Raw genomic sequence first — 12,223 nt, forward strand, 5'->3', positions numbered from 1 at the left:
GGTAACTGTATACATAGTAACTTCATTAAATTAAAAATTACATGTAAATAAAATTAAAATATAAATGTCAACTAACCGAGCATTAGTAGCTTTTCTAACTAAGACCATAAAACAAAATCAAGGTCATAAACAGCAATCACAGATGATAAATGGCAAAAGAATATAAAATATTGAGCTTCATTAGTAATGAAATAAAAGCATATAAAGATGAGATGCCATTTTCAACTATCAAAGTAGCAAACATTTAAAAGATAAATATCGGTTTGATAAGGCTTTAGGAAACTGGCACTTTCACACATATATTGCTGATGGGAATATAAAATGGTACAGTCTTTCTAGACTAACTTGACAATATGTATCAGGATCATTAAAGTAGGCATTCCCTTTGACGCCAAAATTTCAGTTGTAAATGTTTATCTTCAGGAAATTATCAGAAACAGTAACTGCTATCAATGGACAAGGGTGTTTAAGCACAAATGGCTTTAGTAAGATTTGCATTTACATAATGACTCCCCTTGTGGCTCAGACGGTAAAGCATCTGCCTACAATATGGGAGACCCGAGTTTGATCCCTGGGTCAGGAAGATCCTCTGGAGAAGGAAATGAAAAGATAAAAGTCCTGTTTTTAATTCTTATGTCCCCTGATGTGTTTTGTCAGCTTTACGACTGGGCTAACCCTAACCTAAAAAGAAAAGGGATAGTTTTAAAAACATGGTATTCCTAATACTACCCACAGGAGACTATCTGTGGGTAGTCTCGGTGGGAATAACCAGAAGTGAGAAGGCCTTAGAGCTGAGTGGGAGGAGGGCATGCGTTTCTAAAGGTCAGGGAAGATTGATTTGGATACAGACGGATGAAAAAATTTACAGAATAGTGTGTGAATTAAGATCCCAATTTTGTAAGACAAGTGTGTGCATGAAACCTACCTCGAGATGTTAACTGGAAGAGAACTTACTATTTTTGGTAGTTTTCTACTATAACTGTATATTCAGAAAAAAATATATGCTATTTAAAAAGAAGGAGAAGCAGCTTCTTACAGGTGATTAGAAGCTTTCTGGGCCTTACTTTGCTTCCAGGGCTAGAGCGAAGATGCCAGCGGCCAGGGGTGCAGAGGCTGAGGTGCCCGTATGGGTCTCCGTGCAGTCGTTGTGCAGGTCAGCGCTCGTCTGGGGGGGTATCAGGAGAGAGAAACGTGGGAGAACATGTGAGGCGTGTGATCCTGGCCCTGGGGGTTAACCCTACCGAGGGCTGCATCTGCTCTGATCAGGAAGCCCAGCTGATGCGATTCCCTACTTCCTCTTCTGAACCACAGGCGGATGTTTGCCATCTGCTGATATTTTATCTCCCTCTCCTCTATATGCAACTTGTCTATAATTCTGGCATCAGAATGCCTTTTCTGGGGATGAAGTCCTCCCACTGTGAATTTTTTTTTTTTCCTCTACTGAGATTCCCAAATGAAACGCTGTCTGTAAAAAAGGGACTGTTTCAGAATCACTGTGAATCATGCTGGCCCATTAATCATCAGGTCCATTGTGTTTGGCCTGGCATATTTAGAAATTTTGCCTCATTCCCAGCTCCCCATTGCCTTCAGATTGACATTTGCCTGCCTCTTCAGCAAAAGGAAGTTGTGCTGATTTTGGCCACTTGAACTACTTGTGCAAAACGTGTTGAGTGTGTTTCACTTGCACTCACTGTTGATGTCTTCTGATGGCCAGGAGTTAGCATCATATTTTCACTTTGAAAATGGTGAGTTTTTCAAATGAAAGTGTGCTAGGCACAGATCTGGGCTCAAATTCTAAACTTGCCACTCAGTAGATGTGTCCCATGGGCAAGTCACTTGGTTGTCCCTGTCTGTCAAGTGAGGTTGACATTTCTTGACTCATATTCTGAAGCTGAAATGAGATCCTGTCTGTGAAAGCAAATTTTCACACAATGCCATTGCACGTAAGGAATTACCTGGGCTAATTTTAGCTTACTGAAGAGGTTGCTGAAATGAAGGGAAGAAACCAAAAAGACTTCCAATTAGTCTTCCTTAAGGACCACTGTATTGTTGGTTGAACCAGAAGTTGGGCCAAAGGACTGCTAGCAAGACACCCACCCAGGCTCTTGCACTGTGATTTTCAGCTAGAGATTTCAATGTGTGGGAGGGAAGTGTAAAAAACTAATCTGTTCCATTATCACCTCCTTTGGCTTCCCACTTGGAGTCGCTGAATATCTCAGGTGACAGTGGCTGTGCTCCTCCGAGGGCTGCGGAAGCAAGTTTGCCCTTTTACCTGTTGACGCGAGTAAGCCCCCAGAGATGACTCTGCTGAGGAAGAGGTTTGCGTAAGACAAAGGCTGTGTTACTGCAACTGTCTCAAATAGACACCACCAGCTGTCTCTTCTATGGCTGGTGTACCTAAAGAGGGATCTTTACAAAGATGCAAATTCTTCCTCCTGCTTCGGAGCAGAGTGGCTCAGATGAGGGTCTGTCTATGAAATGGTGACTCCGTGATGGACAACAGGCCATTTTTTTTGAAAAGCTACTCTGGACACCCCTGGGATCATTAAGAGCTGGAGGCTGTGCATGCAGGCAGGACACACGTCTCACAGGCTCCTTTCAAAGGCTCTAAGTTATCTCTGCTGTCAAGAGGCCCTGGGTGGAATGTCACCATCTCTTTGAGTAATTGAAAACACCAGAATGAGAGGCAGGCCAGGGCTTCCAAGTTAAGACCCCAGTTTTACTGTCTTAACTAGAGTAGGTTGCAGAGACAGAGTTCTAGAAGAGTGATCCTGCATGAAGATCTTAGTTCTGACAATTGTGTTGAGATGTCATTAATATGAATTTTACACACATTCCAAAGGCTAATTATTAGGGGGTTGACCCACAATCTAATTGGATCTTGACCTATTATTTTATTAAGGTCTACATGCTTTAGCTAGTTGGTTCTTCTCTGTGTCAGGAGTTAAGTTTGAGGCTTTCCATTTTTAAATTAAAAGTGCCTCTCTTTGTTCTCAAAGCCCCCGAATGGCCCTTCATCATCATGCCCTTGAAGGGAAATCCAATAATTGCCCTTGGCAGTCTGACTCATGGAAGAGAAGGCACAGCCAAACGTGGGCTGGAGATGCTCTCTGAGCATATAACCTTCCTAAGCTGCTTATTCAGATGCTGAGAAGTTCACCTCAGGGGAAACTTAGGCTGTTATTTTCCTGTAGGTCATCCGTTCTTAGGAGACATAGCTGGTGCATGCTCCATACTTTTATCGTCCACTAAAGGGCAAGTCAGACATTCTCCCTGCTATTAGAGGATCAACAAGTACAAGGATGATAAGCCCCTACAACCCTAAAATCTCCTTTAAGGCTGTTTTCAGGGAGGCATCACACAAGCTGAAGAGCCATTTAGAGTCTTGGTCGTTGAATGACAAGTTGGTGGCTTCTCAGGGCTGAGTTTAGACATGACCGAGGGGCAACAACATCTTAGCAGATGTATCATTATCCCTGAGAGAGAAGACTTCCCAATACATACCCACCCTTCAGGTGAGTAACGTGTGAGTCTCCCTAACTAAGACAGGAAGCTTAAGCAAATCCATCTGACCCAAGGATCCTTTGGAAGGCGAACTGTGCTCTCCTACCTAAGCAGAGAGAGGCAGACAAAAGCAGCTTACGATTCGCTGGTCGGTGTAGTCCCCACTGCTGTACGAGGTGGCCAGCGTGGAGGAGCACTTCTCTGCGTACCAGGGGGATAGGCCTTGCTGCGAGGCACTGCTGATGGAGATGGTATAGATGCTGTCCGTGTACCCGTCGCAGTCACAGTTGTCTCCCTGACGCCCCCCGTTCCCGGAGGCCCAGACGAAGATAGAGCCCTTTCCTTGTCTGCCCTAAAGGAAAAGCCAAAATTTACCATGTCTGTTATCATCTGCTGAGATTGCTGTCATCGCCCAATAAAATCCCCAAGAAGTATATAAATGCATGCATGAGGTTCTCAGAGACAGGAATTTGTGATCAGTTTTGTCTCCAGGTCCTCCAGCAGGAGGACTCTCCCAAGACTGTGTGTTACAAGCCCCTGGTGGGCTCTGGCATGCTGGTCCTCCTCCATCCTCCTCTCTGGGATGGTGTGGAGTGAGGACTTTTCTTTTCTTTTTTTTTCCTTATTATGTGGATTCATAATCTGGCCTTTAGCACTCACTCATTATTATTATTAGTATTTTGGCCGTTCCCTTGGCTTATGTCACTCCATTTGAGTCTTTGAACTTCCTCTCTTCATTTCTGGTTGAATCTTCTGGCTGACTGATAGCGTGACAAAATCAGGCATTATTCAGATCTGCTTTGCAGCTGCGTTAAAAGGGACTCTTCAATTGAATGGAATTCGTCAAGGCTACTCTTTCTATGGTTTTTCAATTTGTGTTTCCAAAGTTTCTACTTTTGTTCCATCCTGTGCAGAACTAGGCCTTAGAATCTTGGCAAGGATGCCCTCAGCCCCAGTTTTAGAGCAACACAACCAAGGCAGAAGTGTCCACCAGGCACGTGTAGAGAGGGAGGCGGCACGCTCCTGCATTGAAGGCGCCTTTTCAGAGTGTCTGAAAGAAGTCTGGGGAGTAGTTTACCTAGGGTAGACATTCAGAAGCAGCAGGAAAATGAGAAAGGACCTATCCAGAGTACTTTTTTTTTTTTTAAGTAAATATTCTAAGAGGAATGAATATCTGTTGAATGTCAGGCCCAAATGGGGAAAACATTAACTTCCATCTCTCTGAAGAATGATTTGGGTCTCTAAATGCAGTTCAAATCATTAACAGCAGCAAGAAATTCACAACCATTTCTTTGCACGTAAGCTAAGTGTTCTTCCCTTCTCTTCCTTTTCCAGTGGTCAGCTTTCATTTCAACTGGGTCTGTGTTAAGCATCTCACCTGTTTGACACCATATTCAAAAGCCTTCTGGGCCAGTCGACCAGGCCCCTCCACAGTTTTCCCATCATCGTTAGGGCCCCAGCTTGCACTGTAAATATCCACATGCCCAGGATTAAATCCAATTGAGCTGGCTTCAATAGCATCGGTCACAATGCCATCTAGCATTCTTATGCCTGAACAGCAAAACAGACAAATACAAAATATGTTGATGTCAGTGTGTGCATGCAGGATGGCACAAGGCTCTTAATATTTTATTCTTCAAAGGACTATCCAAACAGTCAAAAACAGGGTAACCATTGTATGTCCCAAATGCCTGTGACCCAGCTGCTAACAGCACCATGGGGAGATACAAGCCACTGCCTCCAGAAGCTTTCTTTATCTGCCCTTTAGAGGTAACTATTTGTGCTATGCAGTGGGCATGGTTGTTGTCGATTATAAAATGTCATGGGCATGTAGACACTGCTGTACTTAAATTGGGCAACTGACAAGGACCTACTGTGTAGCACAGGGAACAGTGTTATATGGCAGTCTGGGTGGGAGGGGAGTTTGGGGGAGAGTGGATACATGTGTATGTATGGCTGAGTCCCTTTGCTGTTCATCTGAAATGATCACAACATTGTTTGTGAATTGGCTCTACCCCAATACAAAATGAAATGTTTTTTAAAAAGCTAAAGTATAATCAGTAAGAATAAAGGCTTATTTTTCCACTGGAAAAAAATGTCTCCCCTCCCCCTGCTGACCTAATAAGCTGAAAATGATGGGACAGTTTTCAGAAAGAGGCATCAAACAACCCTCTGTCAACATGCCTGCTTATGACTATCCCATCAACGGCTGTGGCCCAGCCAGCGCTTTACAAAGGGCTCTGTACGGGAACCTGTGCAGCTTGAGAAGACCTACCTACAAAAGAAGACTAACAAGTAGGGAAAGAACTGTTTCTAAGCACTGATTGAAAATAACCCAGAGGCCATTCTTTTATGTGTTTGCTAAGAAACATTTGCAAAGGAACATGCTTCCTTTTCTCCTAAATAATTTCAAGGATGAAATCATTGCCATGGATTTCACTCCTGAGGGGGAATCGTTTTTCATCCGGAGAAGGCAGATGCAGTGGCTCATTGTGCTTTCCAACAGGCTGTCGCCCATCATCAGACTCACGGACGCAAGAGCCAGGAAGGCAAAAGCAGTTTAGACAGATATCGGCAGCTACCTGGTTAGTGCTGGCTTCAGGCTAATGATGCGACGGAGTGCACGGCCTCAGGTTTTCACATGACTGTTTACGATGGAGCATGGGTAAAGGAACGTGGAACTGACATGACTAGTAGAAGTCACATTTATTTTTTTAAGAAAATTGTTTAAAATGCATTTGGGGGGAAAAAAAATCCCAGCTTTACTATTTGCTAGCTCTATGATCTTGGGCAAGCCACTTCTTTGTGCCTCAGTTTCTTCAACTGTAAAATGGGTTTGATCACAGCTCATGTGCATTGAGGATATATTGTATGCAGTTACCATTACACAGGCCTTAAATGTGTGAACTCATCTATCCATATGAGAACCATTTGAGGCGGATGCTGTAATTTTTCCCAGGGATAGAGACTGAGGTCAGAGAGGGATGGGGACTTGTCCAAGGCCACATGGCTTGCAACTGGGACTTGAAGCCCAGAAATCTGGCGCTCAGATCCATCCTGTTAACTTCCAGGATGTAGATCCTGTCTTGGGAGTTAAATGATGGACACAGAGTAGGTGTGTTTTAGTTTCCTTGAGGATCTTGCTTCTGATTCCTCCTCTGTAAAATGAAAGGGTGAGATGATTCTCTCACAGACTATAGCTACTTTGTTCATCACTCCTTAGAAAGGGCTTTCTTTTTCTAGGTGATAATGTAATTTGTGCTCCTGCCTTCATTTTCTGTAGATTAACGTGTCACTTTGACAACGCTGGCATCAAAGGAATCAGGAATGACACCTAAAACCTAGGAGTATGTGCTGTGTTAGTGAGAGATGCATTCTGTAAGCTAGGATGTATATTTATTTGATTTCTGAAAAGGATTACAAAACCACATTCAAGGTATGCTCATGTAGAGCTTGAAAGAGTCTCACCATCATGGCCATGTTCTACAATGAATCTTTTTTGTTGTGATTTTAGAAAGCAAATTAAGTGCAAAACCAATAATGTCTCCATGAGCTCCAGAGGAAAGGCTAGTGTGAAGAGGAGAGGCCAGTGTTTTATTCTCTCTGATCCCCTGCAGATCCAGAGGAACCTGGATGACAGCAGTGGGCTCTCTTGTCTTCACGTCGGTGTCAGCCAACTGACACGGCGGCAGGAGGTTGGGGGGTGAGGGGAGAACGAAGCGCTCCTTTCAGGATCCTCCCTGCCTCGAAGCCCCTCTGCTGTTGTACTCCGGGCCCCAGCTCTTGTCCTGTGGCTGTCTCATGTGGCCACAGCTTTCTCTTCCCAGGTTCCATGACTACTTCCTCCCCCGGCTCCACTAGGTCTGAAGGTGGTAACATCTGCTTGCAACAGCCACTTGTTCCCTTGGACTCTTGTAAATAGTTCCTTTATCAAATTGTGCTGATGGAACTTACCGTATGCTTACCCATAAAGACATTGAAACAACCAGAGATTCTAAATTCTTGCTACTACAGATAACCTTTGTCTTCTTTCTGTGATACATATGCATTCTTTTTATTTAATTTTTGACTGTTCATTGTGAACTGAAGGACTACAGAACCGAGAGGCAGGGAAAGTCTTTGCCTAAATTTACCTTTTCCTTCTGTTCTCTTAGCCAGAACTCAATAACAAGCCCTTCTAAATCAGAACACAGAGAAAATCAGATTTGTTTCAAAAGCTATTCAACATTTCCATCCCGCCCTCTCCTCCCCCAGAAGAGAGGTATGGGCTTTATTCAGGTATCATTTTTTGAGAACCCAGATCCACTGATTTGCAGATTTCAAATCACACTCAAGCTCTGTAGTAAATTTTGCATGGGGTTCACTTCCCCCTCTGGTTGTTGAAAAGTCCCCTCTGCCCACCCCATTTACACCAGTTAACACAAGACTCAAAGCGCGAATCTACGGGAACGACCCTCTGCTTTACCTCCAACTTTGGAATTGTATGCAACTCCGACCCCACACTTGTGATTATTTGCTTGCATCGCAATTTCTCCTGCACATCTGGTTCCATGTCTGAGGATGAGAAAATAGAATTTATAAAATGTAAATGAGGGCAAATATTGGTTTTGCATACAAATCGATGGTCCATGGATATACTAACTTTTTGTCAGCCTGTTGCTGGTTTTTATCCCATCAGTGTTAGATGACGTGTAGATAGGTGAAGGGAACAAGTACCGGAGCCCAAGTATATGAGTTTAAATTCTAGCTTCTGCTAGGTATATGACCTTGGGAAAGTGACTGGTCCTCCAAAAGATGTGGCATCCCATGAAACAGTAAGTATTCAGAACACTTAGAACAGTGGCTGGTATACAGAAAGAACCAGGAAGTGTTAGCTATTAATACTTCCTATGAGCAGCTCTGACACTTTGAGAAGCCACGTGAAAGAAATGGTTTCGGTCCCATGCTTTTTGGTGTTGAAGTGACCCCTTCCCTCCCGCTCCTCCACTAGTGACTTCCTTGGATTAGGTTAATCTGGACCAGTCTTAAGGGGATGTGTAGAACAGAGCCCCCTTTCAAGGCCTCCTCTCCTCTTCTAACCATACACCAGACTAAAACATCTGAAGGTTTCCTGGTCCCAAGGGGATTTCGAAATTCTTAACAAGGCACTCCAGGCTATTTGGGATGCCAGGGTGCTCCTGCAACTCTAATTGGGACCAGAAGCCTGAAAAAGACTAGTTTTGCAACCAGATGATGAAGGTAATTTACGATTTCAGAACATTTGGGGGAAAAGAAAATCCATCTTAAACAGACCCAAGTATAAAAGTATCATTTCTGAAATTCTAGACATAGTGATTATCTTTTCCTGTCACCTTCCTGACTTGAGGAAGGTAAATAAGTTGAGGGAACTTTAATGTGAAGTTGGTTGCTTCATGATTTTATTGCATTGTGAAAGCTCCCAGGAGCAGCACGAAGGCTGTGGACACCTTTGGAGGAGCCGCTGACCACATATGCTGACACAGAGGGAAAAAGAGCAAGGGTTAGGTCTGAGCAAATGTCAGCCAGCTCCTTCTGATTACTACTCTACTGGACATCTATTTAGGCCAGAATGAAATAGAAAATTTCTGAATTGAATGGTCTTTTAAAATAAACCAGTTTCACTTTTCTTTTTTTACCTAAAATACCAAAGATGATTTCCTGGTCTCCTTCCACTGAATGATGGCCTCCTTTATGTTAATACTGGATAGGAGTCCTAAGTCAGAACAATGCAGTTCACAGTCTTCCCTGATGTAGCAGGCACCAACTTGTTTTTGGTCTTCCAGCATTGTCCCATCTGGGGAAGTAACCCTCAGCCATTCCTTGTGAGTCTCTATCATGAGACTTGTCCTCCCAGACATCTTTCAAGAACTGATGCTTAAGTGCCTTGTGAGCCTTGTGGATCTTGCTATGAGGCATTCTCTGTTGAAAATGAAGCTAAGGGGAGGTGAGCAGTGCCAGGAGATGGAGCTAGAGTAATTGGTGTCCTCAAGGCATATTATTTGAGTTTCTGGATCTTGCCATGCCTACAGCTGATCATCTCTTGGGTAAAAAATATTTTTAAACCTCCATTTTACTTAATTTTCAAGTTAGGATTCTCTCACTTGCAACTGAAGCTGTCCTGACCAATATACATCCATTCTCTGCAAAATGCATGCATATTGAACATGAAGAAGGCATCTTATGCTTCTTTGGGGGCTTAGCCCTCTCTACCTTTGTAGAAGGGAAAATTCAGTTGCCATCCTCTGAGAAATATGCTCCCAGAAGTCACCGTCACCTGAATTTCTGTTCATACAAAATGGAAGACAGGACCCAAGATAGCAAAGTCTCCAGGTGGATAGATAGAACTTACAGAAGCAGCCTGTGAGCAGACATCTGCAGCATTATACCTATGTCCTAAAAATGATGCGGCATGACACTACCTATTATCTCTCTTTACATACTAAGGACTATTTTCTTTAAAAAATGTAGGATCATGTACAAATAGGGATTGATATCTTTTCCTCCTCTTATCCTCACTTCTCACCTCTGTTCCTTGAGAAAAAGAAGACTTTATCAAAGTGCTTCCATGTCATTCTTTTTAGACCGATGGCTTTCTTCCCTTAAATCAGCCTCTGGGGTAAAAGCAACCTCTATTATCTTAGAACAATGGTTGTAACTGGCATTTAAACAAATTTATGTTTGAAAAATTATTTCAGAAGGTAATTTAAAGACTACCACGGCACTTGTTAAAATATCCTTGCCATATATGTTATATAGCTAGAAAAATAATCTGAAATTTTTGTTGAAATATTGATTACAAATTCATGCTAGATTACTAGTAAGGGTTACCTGTACTTTTAAGATTTTGTTATTTAGTGATGCCTCTCTTGATTTCCAGAGGAGAATTCAAACGCAGCTTTTATTAACTTCATTTACATAGTAATAAAGAACAGCAGCAACACAGATCGTTTGGAGAGATAAAGCCCTTGGAACTGGGAGATAATAGGTCTCTAACTGCTGTGAAGGCCAAAACAAAATGGGGCAATTCATTTTCTAAACCTAAGGGATTTATTTCTGACACTATGCTGGAAGGGTAACTAACTCTATTTTTTTATTGTGCCTTTTGATAAATGATGGAGATGTTAGCTTTTTGGTTGATAATCAAGAGGACCCTGAGAGATAGTTGCTTTTTGTGTAATTTTCAAATAGCAGATTCCGAATTGGCTCAGAAAATTGACTTGTCTCTGCTTCTGCTATTATCAGATATTATTCTTGTCATGCTTTTTTCCTCACTGAAAGGAGTTCTACCTTAGTTGCTAAATGAGAAGCCTTAATCATCATTATCATAGTACATGTTTAACTTGTTCTATGTACCAGACACTATCCAAGTCAATTATATATATAAACCTATTTAATCCCCACAAATCCCCAATGAAATAGGTACCATCATTATCTCTTTGGTTGTTGTTCAGTCGCTCAGTGGTGTCTGACTCTTTGAGACCCCATGGACTGCAGCATATCAGGCTCCCCTGTCCTTTACCATCTGCAGGAGTTTGCTCAAACTCAAGTCCATTGAGTCGGTGATGCCATCCAACCATCTCATCCTGTGTCATCCCCTTCTCCTGCCTTCAGTCTTTCCCAGCACCAGGTCTTTTCTAATGTGTCAGCTCTTTGCATCAGGTGGCCAAAAGTATTGGAGCTTCAGTATCAGTCCTTCTAGTGAATATTAAGCATTGATTTCCTTTAGGATTGAGTGGTTTGATCTCCTTGCAGTCCAAGGGACTCTCAAGAGTCTTCTCCAACATCACAGTTCAAAAGCATCAATTCTTTGGTGCTCAGCTTTCTTTATGATCCAACTCTCACATCCATACAGGATTACTGGAAAAACCATAGCTTTGACTATACAGACCTTTGTCAGCAAAGTAGTCTCCCTGCCTTTTAATATGTTGTGTAGGTTGGTCATAACTTTTCTTCCAGGGAGGAAGTGTCTTTTAATATCATGGCTGAAGTCACCATCTGCAGTGATTTTGGAGCCCAAGAAAATAAAAGTCTATCACAGTAGATGATAAAACTGGTCACAAAGTTAAATAATTTGCTCATGGTCACTCAGCTATTAAGTGAAAGATCTAAGATTTGAACTAAATCTAACTGTAAAGTCTGTGCTCTTAAGTGTTTGGCTCTGCTGCCCTAACCCTATGCTATGTGCATGGTCCATGGTCTGCTGTGCTCTAGAAGCTCACAGTTTTCAGGCACAAATTAAATAAAATTGTATAGGCTGCTATCTTGGGGCCTTTGAAAACCTGTGAATTGGCTATCATCAGTACCATGAGTTGCAAGTCCCTTTTGTTTGGCAGTGGGAAAGAAGGACACCTGAGTTCCCCTTTTCACAAGTACAAAACTCCAAGAATATCATTTCACCAGGTATTCACCTATCAGGCGTCTGCCACACAAATCATCACCCATGTTGGATCCTGGACCAGACCCAAGGCACTGCCTAAGCAAGAGGCTGGGCTGACACCTCCAGCTAACAGTGTCCTCAGCTGAACCCATGTGGGTGGGAGTGGATTTCCCTCTTAGTCTTGACCAAGGGAAAGGAATGAGAGTTGTCACTTCTAGTTCATTCTAGGAAGAGTGCCCTTTTCTTCTCAGCACTTATTGCCCATTTCCTAAGGTAGTTTCTTTTAGGAGAGTAGGTAAAGAGGGACCTTGTCACCTTGTTTTG

The 12,223-nt window shown here is 42.7% G+C and overlaps 1 protein-coding gene and 1 long non-coding RNA gene across 3 annotated transcripts in view; one reads left to right on the forward strand and one right to left on the reverse strand.

Annotated features, from left to right (window-relative positions):
• LOC133251693 (uncharacterized) overlaps nt 1–12,223 on the forward strand; it is a 690,054-nt gene that overhangs the window by 468,513 nt on the left and 209,318 nt on the right. The gene's annotated exons all lie outside the window — the stretch shown is intronic.
• PCSK1 (proprotein convertase subtilisin/kexin type 1) overlaps nt 1–12,223 on the reverse strand; it is a 45,349-nt gene that overhangs the window by 19,537 nt on the left and 13,589 nt on the right. Inside the window, exons 6-9 of the mRNA XM_061424452.1 lie at nt 7,970–8,058; nt 4,883–5,055; nt 3,644–3,856; nt 1,065–1,165 (exon numbers count right to left, since the gene is read on the reverse strand). Of these exons, the coding sequence (XP_061280436.1) occupies nt 1,065–1,165; nt 3,644–3,856; nt 4,883–5,055; nt 7,970–8,058 (576 nt within the window). The remainder of the gene's footprint in view (nt 1–1,064; nt 1,166–3,643; nt 3,857–4,882; nt 5,056–7,969; nt 8,059–12,223) is intronic.

Source organism: Bos javanicus, chromosome 7 (genome assembly GCF_032452875.1).
Source record: "Bos javanicus breed banteng chromosome 7, ARS-OSU_banteng_1.0, whole genome shotgun sequence".
Classification (NCBI taxonomy): Eukaryota; Metazoa; Chordata; class Mammalia; order Artiodactyla; family Bovidae; genus Bos; species Bos javanicus.